Genomic DNA, 22,726 nt, shown 5'->3' on the forward strand with positions numbered 1-22,726 from the left:
GCCACACAATTCTTGTCTCTTTAAGTAGTAGTAGATGTCCTGTTCAGTCATAGAAATACAACAGTAAGTGAGGGATATGGACACACACACACACACACACACACACAGCTGCATATGACTGGGCACAGACTGCCTCTCTCAGATGGAATCTGGTTCGCTCTCAGTTCTGTCCTGAAGCGTTTTAAGTCTGATGCTTCCCTCTGCTGGCCAGGAGCGATACAACATGTTTACGCCTCCAAAAAACAAAACAAAAAACCACCAGAAGTCTAAAGATAAAAAAAAAAAAAAACAACACGTGTGAAGATTTGAAACATTGATTTATTCTGATAAATAATCCCACAGAAAAATACTCAGCTCTATTACTCACAGTGCTCTTGGGGATGGACATCACACTTTGGCACATAAATGTGTTTTTTACTACATCCTTTGGTCTCAATTTCTACATTTTTCACCTCCTGTTGCGAAGGCTGTCCCGCATATTTTCATACATATTGTCTCCAGATGGAGTCACAGTCTTGTCATCTCTAATTTGGAGTTCACTGGCCTCATATTCAAAAACATAATCAAGCATGAAATCAGTAAAACCAAATTGCTGGTCTCTGCTTTTCATACACTTAATTGTCTAAAGCAACCTGCTCAGATATGAGCCAGAAACATAGCAGTAACAAAAATACTGTAGCCTTTGTGGCTCTTACCAGCTGCTCGGGATTTAGAGTTAAGCCTTCATTATTTTGGGAGTCAGGCTTGTTTGGTTGAGTGATAACTTCCCTCAAGTCTTGTTTCCTGCAAACAACCACAGCTCTGCTTCGGGTCCTTCTTATCATGACAGATAGCTCACAGCCCTGCAAGATCCTCTTACGTGAATGCTGCCCCTGATGTGTGTCTGTCAGCAGAAACTCCTCTGAGGTTTGGGCTAATGCAGCTTTATCAACAGCCCATTCTTTTATAACCACTTTTTCTTTTTAGTGTCGTTTGTTTTTACAACCAGAAAACTATCACTTCTGAAGACTTCTGTACAGCAGATAACACAGTTTTGACTTGATGTGTGAGCCTCAAAGGGAGTCTCAATGACACTGAAAACCATATGAAGCTCAAATAAATCATCTATCAGGATTTCTACATTTCCCATGCCCACCAGTGGAGTGGACTAACTGGAAAGGTGGAAGGCCAGGCAGGAGTGACGCATGGGTCCCTGTAGGCAGTGTGGGAAAGAGACTTTAGCCATGTGGGTCAAGAGTCAGGCGTCTGAGAGACTGTCCCAAAAATGTGCTGTTAAAACCAGGCTGTAAGGCCTAATTGTAGGGCAGATGAGGCAGGTATACTGCCCTCTTATATTCGTCTTAAGGGTCCAGTGTGCAGGATTTAGGGGGACATTTAATACAATATGATAAGCATATTTTCATTAGTATATAATCTCCTGAAAATAAGAATCATTGTGGATTTCTGACCTTAGAATGAGCTGTCATTATCCACAGAGATGGGGTCTTCATCCACAGAGTCTTCCATGTTGCACCGCCATGTTTCTACAGTGGCTCGGAACAGACAAACCAAACACGGCCAGACAGAGCCATTTGTGTTGTTCCATCAGCCACCATAGTCCGCAACCAAATAGCATTGGAAAAACACAGATTTTTAATGTCAAGCTGCCTTAATCAGTGGTTTTACCTGGTTTAAATCTTTTTGTTTTTGAGAGTAAGAGACCTTTGCAGATAATTAGGCTCCCAGTAAAAACCTCCTAAATGTTTGGGTCAGAAATAAGGTGAGCTAACATTGGCCCGCAGATGCTGGACTAGCATCCTGTCTCTGATGAGGGTCGGAGAACCACTGATTTTTTTTTAACACCAAACTGCTTTATTGAGTGTTTTTATTTGTTAAAATCAGTTTGTTTGTTTTTGAGATGAAGTGAAAATTCAGTAAAAAACCTCCTAAACAATGAACACTGAAGGAAATGTAACTGGAAGATCACACTTAGCATACAGGAGAAGCATGAGCTGATTGCAATTCTCAGGCATCATTAAGTCCTATCAATCACACCCTGCTCCTTTAAAGCTGTGCTATTCAATATTTTAATAGTAACTAAAGATTGAAAAGCTGTGTTTTATTTGAAAGGGATCACACACTGTGAAAAACAAACAGGAAATCATCATCCAGTAAAGCTTTTAACACCTCATCTCTTTGCCTTATATTGCACCAGCACCCAATTTTAAGGTTTGATCGATCTCAGCCTTGTTTGCAGTTTTAATGAAAAAGCTCTGACAAGTCGACTGACCACTCCCAGAACCACCAGCACCAAACAGCACAGAGCTATTAACTAGCTGGTGAACACAGTGGAGCATTAAGCAGTTAAAAAAGAGTCAATGAAAACCAGAAACACAATTCTAAATGACTGCTAATGTTGCAAGCTGAGCCATGGAGATAGGGTGAGGAGCTCGAAGTAGAGCCGCTGCTCCTTCGCATCGAAAGGGGTCAGTTGAGGTAGTTCAGATCAGGATGCCTCCTGGGCGCCTCCTGTTAGGGGCGTTCTGGGCACATCCCACCTGTAGGAGGCCCCGGGGCAGACCCAGAACATGCTGGAGGGATTACATATCTCACCTGGCCTGGGAACACCTTTGGGTCCTCCAGGAGGAGCTGGAACACATTGCTTGGGAGAGGGACATCTGGGGTGCTTTGCTTGGCCTGCTGCCCCTGCGACCCGGCTTCGGATAAGTGGATGAAAATGAATGGATGGATGGATTTTGTCCTGTGAAACAAAGAACATGCAGGTTGCATCGTGGGTGTATGATAATAAATGCATTAAAATAAAATGAAAGTAATAATAATTTAATATCTTAACATTTAAGTAATCTGACTGCTGACTTTGGGAGTTGACTGTCTTCTGCACCAGCCGGAGAGCCGCTTCAATCAGGTACGCTACTGACAGGCACGTTAACTGTTGAAATGTGCTGCTCCATATTATGAGAATAAGCAAAAACTATCCATCAAATTGTTTTTCCTGAATTACCTTCATTTTACAATTAGTTTCACATGTATAAAATGGCCCAAAATGATGACTTCAAACATGCTGCCTAACTCAATTATTTAAACAGGTCATTATGGTTATTATAGGATTTGTGGTTTCAGGTTGGGCCGTGGATCTTGTGTGGACAGGTCGAATCAATTTGTGGAACTCATATGTGCAGGTGGTGGGGCGGGTGTGAAATACCACTTCATGGTGCTGGGGTGGGAGCAGGTCTTAAAAGTCAGACCCGTGCAACTCTGATTGGATGCTTAAATAGGAAATAGTCTGCTCACACGTTTGCCCAAACTACTTTAGAAGATAATAAAAAATACTGTTTTTACAGCTTGTTCCACTGTTCCTTAAGAGGCCAACAAATCAATTATTACTGCTTTAAACTCGCCGCATTTTTTTCTGCCACTGGGGAAGCAGCAGAAACAGGTTCTGAAAATACAATGACTTAGTTATTATCAAGTGAAATATCTGAATCTTTAGCTGCTAAATGCTTCACTGTGACCTGTCTGCTGTTTGGTGTGGAGTAGTGGGTTTTTAGAGCTTTTTGGTTATAATAGCTGCCTGCCTGAGCAGAACATGACACAATAAGAGTGGGCAGGGTGAACCAGAACAGTAAAGTTGCAGCCGGACGGCAAGACAATGAGCTGAAACTCACTATATAGCTGTGTAAAGCAGAGGGGAGCTGCAGATTCAGGTGATAATTCTCTGTAGGGTCATCAATATGAGCAATCCCACAAGTAAACATTGCTCATAAATGATAGAGAGCTTAATCAATATTGCTGTAGTGTTGTTATTGTTAAGTCATCACTGTCACTGCCTGTAAGAGCTTGTGCGTAACCACTCTATAATTTCTGTGAAGCTCTGCCTACAGGGAGTATCTTAGCTGCTGACCCCTGACCTCTGCTGTGGCTGTCTGGGCCTGTGCGTGACGTGGATCCTCACATATCTCTAGACTCGACTGGGTGGTCGGTGCAGCACCAAAACACGACCCCATCCTGACAGGCCAGATACTGTGGGAATCCTCCCTGTGGCCAAACCCAGTGAGAACCAGCGCAGGATGATTAGGTGTAGCTGAGCACCTCTCGAGTCTGAGTCAGCGGTACAATACGAAAACAAAGCACACTGCCAATCTCCTGCACCACATAATACACTTACTGCAGATTTAAATGTGCCTCATATCAAGCTGCCTGAATTTAAGATAGGTGAAGTGTAAACTGATGAAAGAAAATGTCAGGTATGATTAACACAATCATCATTAAGGGTAAATACAGTACAGGCCAAAAGTTTGGACACACCTTCTCATTCAATGCGTTTTCTTTATTTTCATGACTATTTACATTGTAGATTCTCACTGAAGGCATCAAAACTATGAATGAACACATGTGGAGTTATGTACTTAACAAAAAAAGGTGAAATAACTGAAAACATGTTTGATATTCTAGTTTCTTCAAAATAGCCACCCTTTGCTCTGATTACTGCTTTGCACACTCTTGGCATTCTCTCCATGAGCTTCAAGAGGTAGTCACCTGAAATGGTTTTCCAACAGTCTTGAAGGAGTTCCCAGAGGTGTTTAGCACTTGTTGGCCCCTTTGCCTTCACTCTGCGGTCCAGCTCACCCCAAACCATCGCGATTGGGTTCAGGTCCGGTGACTGTGGAGGCCAGGTCATCTGCCGCAGCACTCCATCACTCTCCTTCTTGGTCAAATAGCCCTTACACAGCCTGGAGGTGTGTTTGGGGTCATTGTCCTGTTGAAAAATAAATGATCGTCCAACTAAACGCAAACCGGATGGGATGGCATGTCGCTGCAGGATGCTGTGGCAGCCATGCTGGTTCAGTGTGCCTTCAATTTTGAATAAATCCCCAACAGTGTCACCAGCAAAACACCCCCACACCATCACACCTCCTCCTCCATGCTTCACAGTGGGAACCAGGCATGTGGAATCCATCCGTTCACCTTTTCTGCGTCTCACAAAGACACGGCGGTTGGAACCAAAGATCTCAAATTTGGACTCATCAGACCAAAGCACAGATTTTCACTGGTCTAATGTCCATTCCTTGTGTTTTTTGGCCCAAACAAATCTCTTCTGCTTGTTGCCTCTCCTTAGCAGTGGTTTCCTAGCAGCTATTTGACCATGAAGGCCTGATTCGCGCAGTCTCCTCTTAACAGTTGTTCTAGAGATGGGTCTGCTGCTAGAACTCTGTGTGGCATTCATCTGGTCTCTGATCTGAGCTGCTGTTAACTTGCCATTTCTGAGGCTGGTGACTCAGATGAACTTATCCTCAGAAGCAGAGGTGACTCTTGGTCTTCCTTTCCTGGGTCGGTCCTCATGTGTGCCAGTTTCCTTGTAGCGCTTGATGGTTTTTGCGACTCCACTTGGGGACACATTTAAAGTTTTTGCAATTTTCCGGACTGACTGACCTTCATTTCTTAAAGTAATGATGGCCACTCGTTTTTCTTTAGTTAGCTGATTGGTTCTTGCCATAATATGAATTTTAATAGTTGTCCAATAGGGCTGTCGGCTGTGTATTAACCTGACTTCTGCACAACACAACTGATGGTCCCAACCCCATTGATAAAGCAAGAAATTCCACTAATTAACCCTGATAAGGCACACCTGTGAAGTGGAAACCATTTCAGGTGACTACCTCTTGAAGCTCATGGAGAGAATGCCAAGAGTGTGCAAAGCAGTAATCAGAGCAAAGGGTGGCTATTTTGAAGAAACTAGAATATAAAACATGTTTTCAGTTATTTCACCTTTTTTTGTTAAGTACATAACTCCACATGTGTTCATTCATAGTTTTGATGCCTTCAGTGAGAATCTACAATGTAAATAGTCATGAAAATAAAGAAAACGCATTGAATGAGAAGGTGTGTCCAAACTTTTGGCCTGTACTGTATATGCATAAATGTACATGGAAAAGCAGTCACTTATTAATGTACACGTATCTGTATACAGTATATCCCTGACTTGTTTCATATGCAAACTAAGGTTCCCGTAATGTCTCTGTAAACTTAAATGTTTTCAATAAAAAAAAAAACATAATTCAGTCAGCATGGGCCGCGTCTCCTGCCAAAGATACCTATCAAAGACCTTGAACTGAATTAACAGTTGTTGACCTAGTTTGTGAGAATCAGTATTGAAGTGGTGATCACGCTACAGTGAACTCTCTGTGAGTGGAGAGAAATAAGGAGCAGAGGGTCAACAGAGAGGTGTAAAACCTGTCTGCTGTGCAGATAAGGAATCACCGGCTGTGGGAAAAGGAGACAAGACTTAAATGCAATCAACTGCGGGACAAACTGCAATCCAAATTTTAACTCCGATTCAACCGTTTTAATTAAATCAGCCGTTTTTATAAAAACAGAGCAGCATCTGGTGAAATGGACAACAAATTAATAAAAAAGGACCCAATCGTAGAGCACAGTCTGCAGCAGCTGAGATTTAAAATGACTTGAGTTTCGTAAGCAACATCAAACTAATCTGCCCTGACAGCTCAGAGCATGTTTCAATCCCTCTAAAGCTTCTCACAGCCCTGACAGACAAGGTGTCCATCCTACCAACGTCAGCAATCTCAGGAGCTCCGCGCCCCTGCTTTCTGTCTCCAGTGTTTTTTAAGAGGTCAAAGTTCAGACCTCTCACTGGGACCTGTTTATCACAGTAGGGGTTGTGTGACCAAGGCAGGAGGGTAGAGGGGGTTGGGAGGAGGGAAAGCGGAGCTTGTTTTCAAGTGGTCACCTCCAGCAGAGCTCCCAGCCGGAGTCAGTGGCCCATGGGTGAGAGTACGGTGAAGAGGACATGGTATAAAGAGAGTGGAGGGTCTAGACAGCAGAGAGAGAGAAAGTGGCAGCTTTCATTAAGTCAGATTTGATAATCGTGGAATATTCACAACACCAGGACAATCAGCTTTACATTTACAGCCTTCATCGCTGGTCTGTGTTCTCCGCCCGGCAACAGAGAAGTCACCATGGCACCACTGGTGAACTACTGGATGTGTTTGGTTGCTGTATTGTCGGCAGTGACCTCCAGCCATGCCCTGAGAAGGTGAGAGCTTTATTCCTTTAGTCTGCTTTGCGTGAATAAACAAGCAAACCATACAGCGGTGAGGATTTACGGTATAATTGCATTCACATCAGAGAAAACATGCTACACTTAAAATAGTGACAGCAAACAAAACAAGTAAGGACGGGAAAACAAATGTGTTTCATTGGCTCATTATGAAAGCTAATGTTTTCAGCATTGGCTTAGCATGTGTTTTTGTTCATTTTTCTGGCTTGGCACTGTGAGCAAAGCAGTCTGTTCTCTGTTAAAGGCGCATTGTCATACTGGGTTGATGACCAGTCATGTGTACCAGATATATAGCATGAAAAATGTACTTCACATAACTCTACAGCATTTCTTCAGTCACCAAGTGTGCGGCTCGTCTAATTCCTGTCACCCTTAAGATGAATTTTCCCGCTCATCTGTTCTGTTTCCAGAATCTCGCTGAAAAAGATGCCATCTATCAGAGAGACACTGAGGGAGCTGGGTGTTTCTGCAGAGCAAGTTTTGACCGGGTTGGCTCAGAAGAGCACAGACGACAACAACAACAACGGGACTGTTCCCACACCTCTAACCAACTACTTGGACGTAAGACAGTTTTGTGTTTTACATATTTGGAGGAGCATTTCTGAAACCTCTTGCGTGTTTATGGAGGTCATGCCGACCCAGATGTACTGAGTCAAAGGCAACTGACTTTGCTTTTTTTGTCTTGAAGCCAAAAGCAGACTTTAGTCTTTAGGGTTAAAGCAGTCATTAATCCAAAAGACTTCAGCACTTCTCTCTGGGATTCAAAACGTCTTCATGAGTAAAACAGCAGAACCCAGTTGCCTTTTGATTGATGCTTTAACATATTCTTTGAGCATGAGTCACACTCTCGATTTCGGATTTCATACCCTCACATTCTATCTGTGCCTTACCACACACACACACACACGGGAAAAGCATAAAAACGGCACTGGCTGGTTAAGGAAAGTCAGAAACTGAGATTTATGTTTTTATTGTTCCCTGACAGACTCAATACTTTGGGGAAATCAGTATCGGCTCTCCGGCCCAGATGTTCAACGTGGTGTTTGACACAGGCTCAGCCAACCTGTGGGTGCCGTCACAAAGCTGCTCACCTTTCTCCACTGCCTGTTGTAAGTGTTCACACATACAGGCCAGAAAATAACATTTACTTCACATCTGCTTAACATTTAATTAAAGCTGCAGTATGGGATTTTTAATAATAACAAAGCATCAAATGACATGTGGAAACAATAGTTAGGTGTCCTTTCAAATGTGGTTCAAACTTTAACCAGATTTTCAGAAAACTGGCAAAAAGAAAACGAGGATTTAAGTGCTTTTCCATCCACTACAGTGGGTTCATTGAGATAAGCAGTGGGTGGCGCTAATTCTCCAGTCAGGTGCAACTGCAGGAGGAGAGGGCGCTATGAGATGATGTAATTCAAAGAGCGGCAGTCAAACCTCAAACAAAGGAAAATAGCGTAATAGTACAGTGATAAGATCTTGGAAGATCACATAGCCGGTAACAGATCCTGTGTACTTACATAAGCATGTTAAAAGAGATCCAGAGACAACAAGCAGTAGTGTATGTAATAAAAGCCAGGTCTCTCTCCGAACTCGTCGAAAGCTGGCTCTTGGGCACTGACTTGTTGCATCAGAAACCAGCAAAAAAAGGTGTCCTTCAAGGTTGGCATGATATGTGGCTGGTTGCCGTTATGGTTTAACAGCACCCGGCGGCATCAGGGGGACACACGGTGGAACAAGGACGAAAGTGAAGGTGGTGAAAGTCCGACTGGGGCAGGCAGGAGTGTTGGTGGATGGGTCCAACAAACACCAACCTTCACCCAAGTCACGCTTTGAGTGACAGGCTATCTGCCGAAAGTGTCCTCAGCTTCTCAGTCAGATCCACCCCTTGCTCCTCCACAGCTCCAGCCTCTCGCCCAGATATGGTCACTTGTGGCTCCAAAAAACCAAGATGGCAACGGCCAGAATGCTGAACTCATGGCTTCAAAATGGTCCACAAACCACTGGATGACGTTAGAGTGGCTATGTCCATTATTTTTACAGTTAATGGAAGAAAGTGGACCGTTACACAGCTAAAGAGTCGGATATTTCCCTCAGAAATCAACAGAGACCCAAAAGGAGGATGTAAATTTTGCTTACATTTGCCAGGTGTTTAGAAACACACGTCACAACGACGTCACAAAAATTAGTGTTGCTTTACGTCTGTGTGTGTAAACGTTTGGTAACCAGTTCGCCAAATCAGCGTCAAAGTTGATGTTGCCACCAAGTGAGCAAAAAACAAAAATCCGTTATTGCAGCTTTAATCAATGATGTAATTTCACGTTGGATGAGACATTGTTCAATGAAGCTTCCCTGATTAACATTTGTTTTATGACTCAAATGACTTTTGAACTTCTAGTTACTCACAACAGGTACGACGCCTCCAAATCTCGGACCTACGTTGAGAACGGAACCGGATTTTCCATCCAGTACGCCTCTGGAACTGTCAGGGGATTTCTGAGCGAGGATGTTGTCGTGGTGAGTTCAAAGTGGACACCCTGTAAAAAGATAAAAGGAGTTTCTGTTCACATAAAGTTTTGCCTTAATTTCAGGGTTGGCCTGACCTCATTACAGCACACCTATGAACATCTCAACAGGATTTATGTTACAGGAGCACTAAAAGTTAACAGCACAGTGGGAATAAATTCACCTGTATCTAAACAGCACAGGATTTACAGTAGGAGCAGTGACCATGGAAACTGAAGCCGTTACTGCACCTGAGATCAGCTGTTCTTACCATATTTGACGTGTTTGAGTGAGTGTGCTTCCCACACACAGGTCATGAAAATATTATGCTGGCACGTTTTGTGAAATCCTGATAGAGATTGTTTTATGCCTAAAGTATAAGTAGTGAGACAGCTGAAGGAGTCACTGATCATACCTTCTGTTCTGTCCATGAAACCCCTGAGACAGGAGTCGACAACATTTACGATCAAAGGAGCCATTTTGGCCAAAAAACTTTAATAAAAAGTCTGCAAAACATATTTGAGCCTTATAATGTAAGTAACACAGCCTACTAAGTCTTAATTAGACTATTAATATTACTAATAGGTCCAGATGAGCATCATTGATGTGTTTTACCATAAGGTGGCTCTGCAGTGGCCTATCCATAATAATTTGGTACTTTAATTTTGCATCAATACACTATTAAATTCTCTATTTTTCTCAGAGACTTTTAGTTTTTTTGCATTTGGAATCCATAGTTAGTGTAGCTAGGACACTTCAGACAAGCCACTGCTGTTTAGGTTTAACAAAGTCTATAGGAAAAAGTGCAGGCCAGAGAATTTGAAAATTAAAATGTTAGAAAAAAACACAACCGTTATTAAATTCCATATAATCTTTTGTCAAAGCCACACAGAGCCATATGTGGCCCCGGAGCCTCAGACTGCCTACCCCCTGCGCTGAGAGATGCAACATTCAACAGAAGTGCATGAAAATAAAAGCAATATGGGCGGGAAATAACTGCATGTGTTATGCTGACTTTATCCTAACATGCCGGGACAAAGTGACGCAATGTTTGTTTTACATAATAAAAGAAAGAGCTTAATGTGTTATGTCTGCTGAATTGATAACAAAGCACGCTTCATTAAAGAATTTGTCATAATTTCGCAAAGTTTATAAAAGTTCACCTTTTCTCAACAACTCATGACACAGTGTGTGATTTTTAGGGAGTCTGGGGACTTGTTTATCATTATATAATTTAATGTGTTTATGTGTCTTTTACATAAATGTAGCGTAACGATGAAACGGACAGTGTGAAACATTTTATGCGCTTGCAAAGTTTACCCGAGGTTAAAGGCACAGCAGTAGTGGGGCGACCTCGAGCTCAACAGGTAGAGCGGTCCGGGTTTGATTCCAACCTGCGGCCCTTTGCTGCATCATCCCCAATCTGTCTCCCTCTTTCCTGTCTCTCTCTTTAAAAAAGCACAGTAGTAGCAGTAATAGCATCACATACTGGGAAGGTGTCATGTCACTCACCCTCAGCGGTGGCTTCCTCCTCTTGCTTCTTCTGTTCTCCACTGGAATCAGCCTGCTGCTGCTCATTTGTAGTTGCTCTTTCCTCCTGCTGTTTATTATCACTGCTGCAGCGAGCTAGATTTTGCATGGCGCTGTAAACCAACTACACCACGGCCACACGGACTTAAACTGTACCACCACAACAAAGCTGTTAAGTCGTGTTCAGCATGATGACGTTCTCATTTAGCCACTTGTTAACAACCGCCTGTTTTGAGACACGTATAGAAGCTTCAAAGCTCATGAGCGGCGTACTTACTGACATATTTTATGTCATAGAACCAAATGACAAAGTCCCTTAAACTTGTGTTAACCACAGAGCTTATTTTAGGCATCTAACCAAAAACCCATTACGAAAACTCATTGAGTAGTTCTGCACCACTCTACTGCTGGTGGACAAGGTGGCCTGGTCCATCTGGCATTAAGCAGAACCCCCCGATGTTTCAGTCTTAGCCTCTTCCAACCTTTGACTCTCAACTTGTTTGTTACCTGCAGGTTGGTGGTATTCCTGTGGTGCAGGTATTTGCTGAAGCAGCCTCTCTGTCCGCCATGCCCTTCATTTTTGCCAAGTTCGATGGAGTCCTGGGGATGGGTTACCCCAACGTGGCCATCGATGGCATCACTCCGGTGTTTGACCGCATCATGTCTCAGCATGTCCTCAGGGAGGAGGTGTTTTCTGTCTACTACAGCAGGTGAGTCCACTGACGTCCACTAGCTTCTCTGTCAGTTTGTATGAAATCACAGAGGAGAAAATGTTCCTTAGAGTTACAACATAATGGAACAAGTACACTGCAGATTAAGCTTTCGCAATCTTGCTTTGACTCTGACAACTAGAAGAAAAAAAAAAACCCTTTAGAACTTTAATTTGACACACGAAAAAAATAAATCTAACTTTGTCTGGTCTTAACATCTGTCAAAATGTTTTCATCACACTGGTAGAGCTAAACAAAGACCATTACAAAATTAATCACATCCTATGAGCTGATTTTGGAACTGGGTAAGACAAGAGAGTGTTTTGAGAAAAAACTTAGTTTCCATTTATTATACTCAGTAATGGCCAGAGGAAAACAGCTGAGGAAAGATGATGACGGCTGCCTGGAAGTTTCTTGGAAAACTTACAAGATTTAAAGGCCTTAAGAGTAAAACTTGAGCTGAGGGAGCATGCAATCATTGATGAACCTGCATCATTGTCAACAGTGACGATGAGAATATGCACAGCAAACCTGGGGCTTGAAGGGTGATTGATTTATGGTTTTCAGGGACCCAAAGCACTCTCCAGGAGGAGAGCTGGTCCTCGGCGGCACAGACCCAAACTACTACACTGGAAACTTTAACTATCTGGACACCAGAGAGATGGGTAAATGGGAAGTTACCATGAAAGGGTAAGAGCTTTGCTTCATACCTTATACAGTGTGTGCACGTGTGTTTGCACCCATTTTGTAATTGTGATTTATTTCCCACCCCTTCCTTCATTCTTTCAGGGTTTCTGTCGGGTTGGAGATGATGTTTTGCGCGGAGGGCTGCACAGCTGTGATCGACACCGGCTCCTCCTACATCACAGGCCCGGCCTCCTCTGTCTCACTGCTGATGAAAACCATCGGAGCCCAGCTGGATGAAAGTGGAGTACGTTTTTACACACGCAACATGGTTTCCCACAAAAACATTTGTCTGAAAAAAACATTCATGACCTGTCATCACCCCTTTAATTTGTGTTCATCAGTACAAAGTCAACTGTGACGCCGTCAAGACGCTGCCTAGTGTTACTTTCCACCTGGGTGGCCAGGAGTACTCACTGACTCAGGAGGATTACATCTTATGGGTGAGCAGGATGATGAATGCTGAGTCATTTTAATGTGAGCACGCAGTGGTGGAATGTAACCAAGCACAATTACTCAAGTGCTGTACTCCGACACAATTTAAGGAAATAGTGTACTAAATTTATCTCACAGCTGCAGTTTTTGGTTTTACACAGCAAACCATACAATTAATCTATAAGTGTGATTTGTTATCATAGATTAGAGGCTGTGTACACTCACACAGGTGTTTTCAGTTATGTGACTGATTGGACCTGCTCGAGTTGCTGTGTGCATACGCTGGAATTTATGTGGGCTCACTGATAAGAATGACAAGTTGTCGTTGCATAAGTTCAAAAGACATCTTTCAGGATCTTGGGAGCCCGATAACACCGCACTCTGAAAGAGGACAAGGTGCATAATGAATACTTTTAATTTTGTAACTTTAAAGCTGTAGTTGGCAGCTTTTATATATAGTTGAAAACTAATTTAGAAATACGTTCTTTTTTTTTTTTACCTTTGCTGAAACAGTTATTTTATTCACACAGCACTAAATGAGACAGATAATCTGTGGTAAGAATCATATTCCGCTGCCTTCTCTATTGCCTTACAACATTTCCAAAGGCATTACCACATGTGAAACAACCAATCACAGCGGAGGAGTCTCCAAAGTAGCAATCAATCACTGCTCATGAACTTCAGTCAAACTGCAACTAAGAGCAACACCAAACAAATATGAATCAAGATTCTGTAACTGCATTGCCTTTTTTTTGGCCTCAAATGTTTTCGGAAACATGTTTCAGTGTTCTGTTTAGCAGTCTCACTCTAAAGTCGTCAAAATCTGGTCGTCGCCATAGTTTAACAGCAGCCATCGGCGTCAGGGGGAAACACGGTGGGACAAAAATGAAAGTTAAGGCGACAGAAGTCCAAATAGTTTGGCTGGGAGAGTGGTGTTTGCTTCCTGCAAGACTATAAAGCCAAATCCTTATTTTATCCAAAACCAAACCACATGCTTTTGTTGCCTAAACTCCACCACGTGTGTTAGTTGTCGAAGGAAAAAAAAAAAGTCAATTCCTAGTGTTGGGCCGATGTACAGTACAGGCCAAAAGTTTGGACACACCTTCTCATTCAATGCGTTTTCTTCATTTTCATGACTATTTACATTGTAGATTCTCACTGAAGGCATCAAAACTATGAATGAACACATGTGGAGTTATGTACTTAACAAAAAAAGGTGAAATAACTGAAAACATGTTTTATATTCTAGTTTCTTCAAAATAGCCACCCTTTGCTCTGATTACTGCTTTGCACACTCTTGGCATTCTCTCCATGAGCTTCAAGAGGTAGTCACCTGAAATGGTTTCCACTTCACAGGTGTGCCTTATCAGGGTTAATTAGTGGAATTTCTTGCTTTATCAATGGGGTTGGGACCATCAGTTGTGTTGTGCAGAAGTCAGGTTAATACACAGCCGACAGCCCTATTGGACAACTGTTAAAATTCATATTATGGCAAGAACCAATCAGCTAACTAAAGAAAAACGAGTGGCCATCATTACTTTAAGAAATGAAGGTCAGTCAGTCCGGAAAATTGCAAAAACTTTAAATGTGTCCCCAAGTGGAGTCGCAAAAACCATCAAGCGCTACAAGGAAACTGGCACACATGAGGACCGACCCAGGAAAGGAAGACCAAGAGTCACCTCTGCTTCTGAGGATAAGTTCATCTGAGTCACCAGCCTCAGAAATGGCAAGTTAACAGCAGCTCAGATCAGAGACCAGATGAATGCCACACAGAGTTCTAGCAGCAGACCCATCTCTAGAACAACTGTTAAGAGGAGACTGCGCCAATCAGGCCTTCATGGTCAAATAGCTGCTAGGAAACCACTGCTAAGGAGAGGCAACAAGCAGAAGAGATTTGTTTGGGCCAAAAAACACAAGGAATGGACATTAGACCAGTGGAAATCTGTGCTTTGGTCTGATGAGTCCAAATTTGAGATCTTTGGTTCCAACCGCCGTGTCTTTGTGAGACGCAGAAAAGGTGAACGGATGGATTCCACATGCCTGGTTCCCACTGTGAAGCATGGAGGAGGAGGTGTGATGGTGTGGGGGTGTTTTGCTGGTGACACTGTTGGGGATTTATTCAAAATTGAAGGCACACTGAACCAGCATGGCTACCACAGCATCCTGCAGCGACATGCCATCCTATCCGGTTTGTGTTTAGTTGGACGATCATTTATTTTTCAACAGGACAATGACCCCAAACACACCTCCAGGCTGTGTAAGGGCTATTTGACCAAGAAGGAGAGTGATGGAGTGCTGCGGCAGATGACCTGGCCTCCACAGTCACCGGACCTGAACCCAATCGAGATGGTTTGGGGTGAGCTGGACCGCAGAGTGAAGGCAAAGGGGCCAACAAGTGCTAAACACCTCTGGGAACTCCTTCAAGACTGTTGGAAAACCATTTCAGGTGACTACCTCTTGAAGCTCATGGAGAGAATGCCAAGAGTGTGCAAAGCAGTAATCAGAGCAAAGGGTGGCTATTTTGAAGAAACTAGAATATAAAACATGTTTTCAGTTATTTCACCTTTTTTTGTTAAGTACATAACTCCACATGTGTTCATTCATAGTTTTGATGCCTTCAGTGAGAATCTACAATGTAAATAGTCATGAAAATAAAGAAAACCCATTGAATGAGAAGGTGTGTCCAAACTTTTGGCCTGTACTGTAGTTTATTTTGAAAGAGACTGTATGTAAACGGTAAATTTCCCGTGAAAACGATAGCATATTTTTAAAGATGACAATGCATGTGTGCATGTGACAGGTACAGGGAGAGCTTGACATGGCGTAGTGACACACAAAGTAGTGACATACAAAGTTTACATGTCATAGATTTGCAAACCAGTGGTTGTTACTGTACTTGAGTGGTTATAAAGGGCACTTGTGTACATGTGAATAACTGTGTGTATATTTGCTGCTAACAGAAGAGAGAAATGAGCAAATAATAAGAGGAAAATACATGATATAAATAAAAGTAAAAGCAATAACTGATACTAAGTATACATAATATTAAATATAGTAATAATGAATAAAATAAAATAATAATACTGATAATAATGATTTTTTTTAAAAAAAAACCTTGCTGAATTGGCACCCCTAGTAAACATCAGGCGCTCAGGCAGAGGCTTGCTAGCTCTCTAATGTGGAAGTTTGTGACCCAGCTATCATGCCGAAAAAAGTCGAGTGAAAAATAAGCATCGCCCACCAGCCACAGCAAACTCTTTCATTTTACAGCTAAATCATTTGAGGCGAATAACAGCCAACGCAGTAACAGAGTTTTGATCCATATTTAATCAGTGCTTCCAAGTTTGACAGTTTGCAAGTTCACAAGCAGCGACTGACATGATAAACAGTTGCATTAAGACCCAGACACACCAAACCATCTTCAGAGAACTAGCGATGATGATGACAGCTCCCTGCCGCGTCACCTGACATCACTTTGTCTTGGCAAAAAAGCTGCACATGAACACACCACAAAGACTACAGCACGCTCCTTCTGCGCCTGCGTGTCTGTAATCGTCATTCAAAAGGAATCCATCTCCACACATGTGAGCCAGTTAGCACATTAACAACACAATCCAGTGTTGAAAGAGTAAAGCATATTTACCGAGTGCCAGTGAACAATAACACAAACCGTCATCAAACATTTCTGCTAGAGAAAAATAATCTTACCATATGTAACAAGTTTGTTATGACCTCACTCCCTCTTGACTTTAGCGCTTTGTTTACTTTCCTAACCTCCGTTTCTCTTCTGGGGCGCTGAGCTGAACTGCCAATCAGAGCGATATAAGTCGCTGACGGGATCCACCATCGCCAGTGCTGATTCAATGTGATGAATCGGCCAAAAAAAAAAAAAAAGGTGACAGGGGCCAATGAGGGGCAACGGTGTGGGACGCAGTGCACTGACCAGGGCGACAGACACTCCTCAACAGCCCAACATTGAATCACCATTGGCTTGGTGTGTCAGGGCTTCTAGAGACTCCTCAGCCCTGATTGGTTGTTTTTGGTGAGCCATGGGAGATTCTAGTGAATGCCGTCAGACGCAGTAAAAAGAGGAGGAGGGACGTGATGTTTCACAGATTATCTGTCTGATGTACTTCATTCAGAATATAGTGACAGTTATTTTCATAGAAGTTACCAACTGAAACGTAAAGCACATTTTGCTTACACAACTTCTGTACTTTTACTGCAGGATTTTTATTTTCATCAGTATCTTAACATTGTGGTGTTGCCACTTTAGCATTCAAATGTATGTATGTCTTTGTGGCTCCAGCAATCACAGATCGAAGGGGACGTCTGCATCGTCACCTTCAGGGGCTTGGATGTGCCGCCACCTACAGGTCCCGTCTGGATTTTGGGAGCCAACTTCATCGCCCGCTACTACACCGAGTTTGACCGTCGCAATAATCGGATAGGGTTTGCTACAGCAGTCTAACAGGGACTTAAACATCAGCCATGTTGCTCTTGTTTTCTTTTTCTCTATCTTTGCTGCTATCTCCTCCCTTCAGCTGCCTTTTATAACTTGTGATCAAACTACATCTGTTTAATAAAAATAGTAAAGAAGTGCACATTATGAAATATCATCCTCCCATTTCTTGCCAATTTTTATATATATATATTTTGTACCAGTTGCACTGAACACCTTTTGTTTTATTTATAGCATTTTCCAGCAAATGCAAAGTATCTCTGCGTGTGTGTCTCTGCTGATAACTATCGTACAGCAACAGTGAAAATCCATGCCTGTATTGTACCGACGTAACAAGAATAAACTTGTTTACTTGGATTAAAATTTGAGGTTCATCAACGACTGCACTGTGTTCCTCCAACTCTGTCTGATGCATTTTTTGACCATGTGAAAGTTAAGTTGAAAACAGATTGCTGTAGCAGATTTAATCACCCACACCACAGCGGCCACATAAATATTTGTCGTTGTTTATGAACTGGTGCACCTCTTCAAAACATGCGGGTTGGGAGTGGGCCGATTGCTTGACGTCTCACCCAAAACACTTTACACCGCACTTCCTTTGGTCCTGAGCAACTTATCTGCCATGACATATTTGCACCCCTAGCAGAGCTAAAGCAGAACATCAGTTGTTAACAGCTCGCTAAATGGGACCAGGCTATTTCTGGAGACAAAAGCATTTCTTCTGCATTGTTGATGCTTGAAATGTTTGAGTTTGCTTACACTGTAACATCTCGCTTCCTCGGGGCTCTCTGGTCTTTCCTCATCGGTTGTTAAATGAACTGTAACGAGCGACGGAGAGTGAGCTGCACTCAGCACGTCCTTCAAAGTAACAGTTAATAGGGGTCCCCTCACAAAACACCACACACTGTGGACTTCTGGCGGTAGCAGCACACTACTAATAAACACAACCTATAGATCTAGTTTATGAGCTCGCACTCGACACTGCACTTCCGTGGGACCTCAGCAACACATCCACCCCAATGAAGGTTTGTCACGAAAACCGAAGGACCTACATACACACTGAGAAAGAGACAGACTCTTTCTATTTCTGTTAAATGATGGTGTATAAACATTCAGGTCATCCCTGTACCGCAGTGACATTTTGACCATATTACGTTCTTTTTTTTTGTATTTTATAACAATAATGAAATGTTTAACTGCGAGGAAAACAGACTGGCCAATCTCAGGCACTTAATTAATGATCCTTATAGGTGGATCGACTGTACACCTGCCTCAGCTCTGTGAGTGATCCAGAACAGAACTATATCAAATATGGATACACTGTGGTCATAAAGGGATGGACACGGTCAGCAACAATACTCAGGTAGGCTGTGGTGTTTAAACCATGCTCAGTTGGCACTAAGGAGCCCAAAGTGTGCCAAGAAAATATCCCCCACACCATTACACCACCACCAGCCTGAACCGTTGATACAAGGCAGGATGGATCCATGCTTTCATGTTGTTTACACCAAATTCTGACCCTACCATCTGAATGTGGCAGCAGAAATCCAGACTCATCAGACCAGGCGACGTTTTTCCAATCCTCTATTGTCCATTTTTGGTGAGCCTGTGTGAACTGTAGCCTCAGTTTCCTGTTGTTAGCTGACATTAGGGGGGTAAGGGATGTAATTTAAGACTAATAGGTGCTGCATGTCAGCTCTTACGACTCCCTGATGAGGGATTAATGTGAGTCAAATGTGACTTCTAATGCTCAATTTGAAACTCAGCAGGTCGTCTTGAGCATGTCTATATGCCTAAATGCATTAAATTGGTGCTACATGATTGGTTGATTAGCGATTTGCTTTAACAAGTAGTTGAACAGGTGTACCTAAAAAGGTGGATGGTGAGTATATATATGTAAAATCAGAGTTTTGACATGGCCTTAATGACAAAATAACAAACAAAATAATATTTTGAGAACGGCCTATTTTATCATTTTATGGCTTTTAGTTCTTGTTTTTGCAATTTGTTTATTTGATGCAGTTTCACATATCGCTATATATGTATAACAGCTTATTGCTAGTGCTCATTTTCAACCTTTGTCCCTGGGTGGGCTCTAACATGTACAGTGTAATTAAAATATACAGCTCTCAGTATCATAATAGCACAATATACTATAAATATGGAAAGACAATAAAATATACACCACATGACACACATTCCTCAGTACACTAATACATATACACCATAAAGCAATACTCCTCAGTGTTTTAAATTACAATTAGCTAAAAATGGGAACAGCTCTTATTTACTTTTATCCGGCATGTAACTTTTGTTGCAAAGGATTTTAAATCTGGAACAAATTTGATTTCAGTTCATAATGTTTTCCAGAAGAAGTAGAAGTTGATTACTTCGCACTGGGGACAAACTGATAAAATCGAGCACATGTGCGCGAGTTAAAAAAAAAGAAAAGAAAGAAAGATATTAAAAAAAGTTTTAATGTCCATATTTCCGGGTTTATATGACAAGGCAGGTTTTGATTTAATTAAATTAAATTATAACTTCATTTAATCTAATTCAAGCCATTTGTTATGAATATTTGACACATTTAAAAATCAATATGTGGAAGTGATCCATGGGGACAGGAAATGCTGCTGCACAACAGGAGTGACTCATTTCTATTTCTTGCTAGTCACCGCTGCGCCCTAGGGGTTGGTTCAAATGACTTTATCCAGATCCAAAGACATGGAAAATGTGAAAACTGACAGAAAAAAGTGGAGGGTAAAAGGTAAAACAATTGGACACACATTTGTCTCATGTGGCAGTCATATGTGCTGCACAGTGTGATGTGAAACCTCACTTTCCTCCCGACTAAAGTCGCCTCTGGAAAGCAAATCAGAGCCGGTCCTACCTAATGAGTCGTTTAGGGCCTCCTCGTCACTGGGGGCCCCAAGAATTTATTTATTTATTTTTTTTTTTGATGAACACTAGACAATAACTAAATAAAAATTGAACTTTCTAAACTTGAAAGCAATAAAAAATTAAGCTGAGAGATGGGCAAAACAGACAATTTAGGGAGTTAATAATGTACTGTTCGCTACGAAACAATCAATCCCAGGATTCTGTGGTAAAAAAGAAATAAAGTTTTGTGGCTGTATTAAATAAGCTAATCTACACATGAAACCAAAGTCGGTACAAACTGCAATGAATATCTTCACAAGCTGTTCTTTGACAGTGTGCCAGGAAATGATTTACATGAAATACATAACATCTGGAGGTCGGTTCAAGAAAGTGGTAAAATTCTTTTCATATTGCAACAGCCATATGTTAAAGAATGTCCTTGGATGCCTGTGCGGTGGTTCAACCAGTTTGGAATTTACTGAGTCATTACAAATGATTGTATTTAGAAGTTCCTCATAAGAAGTCATAAGCAATAGCAACTTTAAAACCCCAAGGTCGCTGTAATATTAATAAAAAAAAAAAACATACCCATGGTTTTCAAAACTGGTGCTCCACAGTAATGTGTTGCCATGCCAACACACCTGTTTTGCCAGGGTTTTAAGATCTGAGTGGAACGAAGTTAACAAACTACAATATTGGCGATACTGAGGAGACATTTCGAGCATGAGCAGCCTTGATAGTGGTGTCTAGCTTATTTACAGCCATTACTGCCATTGTTGCTATGACTCTTCATTGGTTCCAGTGTTGTATTAAAGTTCCCCCATTGAATAGTGTTCCGTCCTGTTAATGCGTAGCAACCACCTCATCCTTAATCCCCTCAGGATGAGGTCTGGCTCAGGTTTAGAAAGACGGAAACACACATCAATGGAAAACAGTCTTTGGGACAACACAGGTGCACCTCTTGACAACACTTTGACAATGACTTTAGTTCTGCCAGCGGCACTTATTGGATTGTTTGTTGGGTTTTATTTGACCGAGAAACCACTGTTATGTGTCACCATGCCAGACAAATTAGTCAACTCAAACTCGGTGGAGTGGGGAGATTCAAAGGTCAGGAACCAGGCAACCAGGTACCAAAATGAGAGCTAAGATAGTGAATATTGGAGCTAACTTCGCTTATCTGGTGTCACATGGAAACACTGTATTGGGAGGATTAATTGTGTAAATGTCTGGCCTTGATGTTCTTCTGAAAATCGTATGCCCATCAGCCCCTGTAGCTTTCTTTCCTTCCCCACTCTGCCTCTCTGCCCCCTCCTATCAAGTGACAGTCTTTAATGAAATTTATTCTTTTGATAAAATGTGTTCTCATTTGTCTAGAAGTGTTCAACTGTTTATTAAAATTGCATTAATGCGTTTAGTAATTTCAGTCATCTGTTAAAGTGAAATCAAAATTGCGTTTTTTTAACCTATGGCCTTGATGCCGTTGATGCATATGACCTCTGTGCCCTCAAAAAGATTTCCTCATTGTAGGTCGAGCAGCCTTGCCCCCAGAAATGACCACATTCCATGCCTGCTCTACACACTTGTTTCAACTCCCTTTCACTTTCTGATGTGTGTTATATAATGTGTTACCATGGTTACAAGATGAGCTTGCTTAGATATATAAAATATACATCAACAATATTTCTTGTACAGATTACTTCATTGACAGTTCACAATAGACGATTGGTTAAAACAAGTTCAGTATTTGAATTCTAAAACCCACAACCGCAGATTCCCATGGTTGGTTGGTTTTGTTTTCACACCTCTCCCCTGAAACAGGCCAAACCCTCGGGCCACCCCGGCCCATTTATTTGGTCCCCACCAGAGTTTTACTTGCTGTTCAGTTAATTAAGACTGGTTTAAACACTGTCAAATGCACTAGAGTCCATTTGAATGAAGCCAAACAGATCAGGTGTGAAAGCAAACTATAGCTCTTACTCAGGCAGCATCGACAAACAGTCGTGTTATTATCAGGTGGCTTTCATTCTGCTTTATTACTGGTATCAAGAGCGTATTACAAAGCTCATAAAATTAAAAGAAGCGTGAAAAATTAAATCAAGTTTATGAGGTGCTTTCGTAAAAGCAGCAATTTTCTAGTTGCACATTCTGAAAGCAAGACAACATACGTCTTAGTATAAGATCAATGTGTCTTCTGTCATCAAAGGAACAGCAAAGCCACCAGAGTGTCTGAATCCAACTTCAGATCAAAACCAGTGAATACAATAAAGCACACACACACACACATATATATGCACAAACACACTCCATATGAACATCACACATCATAAACAACCATTTCCAATGTTTAGTCCTCTGGCCACATTGAAGTTTCAGCAGAGAGACATGCAGTGACAAAAGTACCCAGAGAGAAAACAGGTGTGGCACAGGGGAGTGGAGGCTTGG

The 22,726-nt window shown here is 41.9% G+C and overlaps 1 protein-coding gene across 1 annotated transcript; it reads left to right on the forward strand.

Moving 5' to 3' along the window:
* Positions 1–6,727: 6,727 nt before the first annotated feature.
* ren (renin) lies at positions 6,728–17,787 on the forward strand. The gene is made up of 9 exons (XM_033629664.2): positions 6,728–7,051; positions 7,486–7,636; positions 8,061–8,184; positions 9,474–9,592; positions 11,624–11,820; positions 12,388–12,510; positions 12,610–12,751; positions 12,849–12,947; positions 17,249–17,787. Exons 1-9 carry the CDS (start codon positions 6,975–6,977, stop codon positions 17,408–17,410), a joined length of 1,194 nt encoding a protein of 397 aa, XP_033485555.1. The 5' UTR covers positions 6,728–6,974; the 3' UTR covers positions 17,411–17,787.
* The last annotated feature ends 4,939 nt before the right edge of the window (positions 17,788–22,726 follow it).

This window comes from Epinephelus lanceolatus, chromosome 8 (genome assembly GCF_041903045.1).
Source record: "Epinephelus lanceolatus isolate andai-2023 chromosome 8, ASM4190304v1, whole genome shotgun sequence".
NCBI lineage: Eukaryota > Metazoa > Chordata > Actinopteri > Perciformes > Serranidae > Epinephelus > Epinephelus lanceolatus.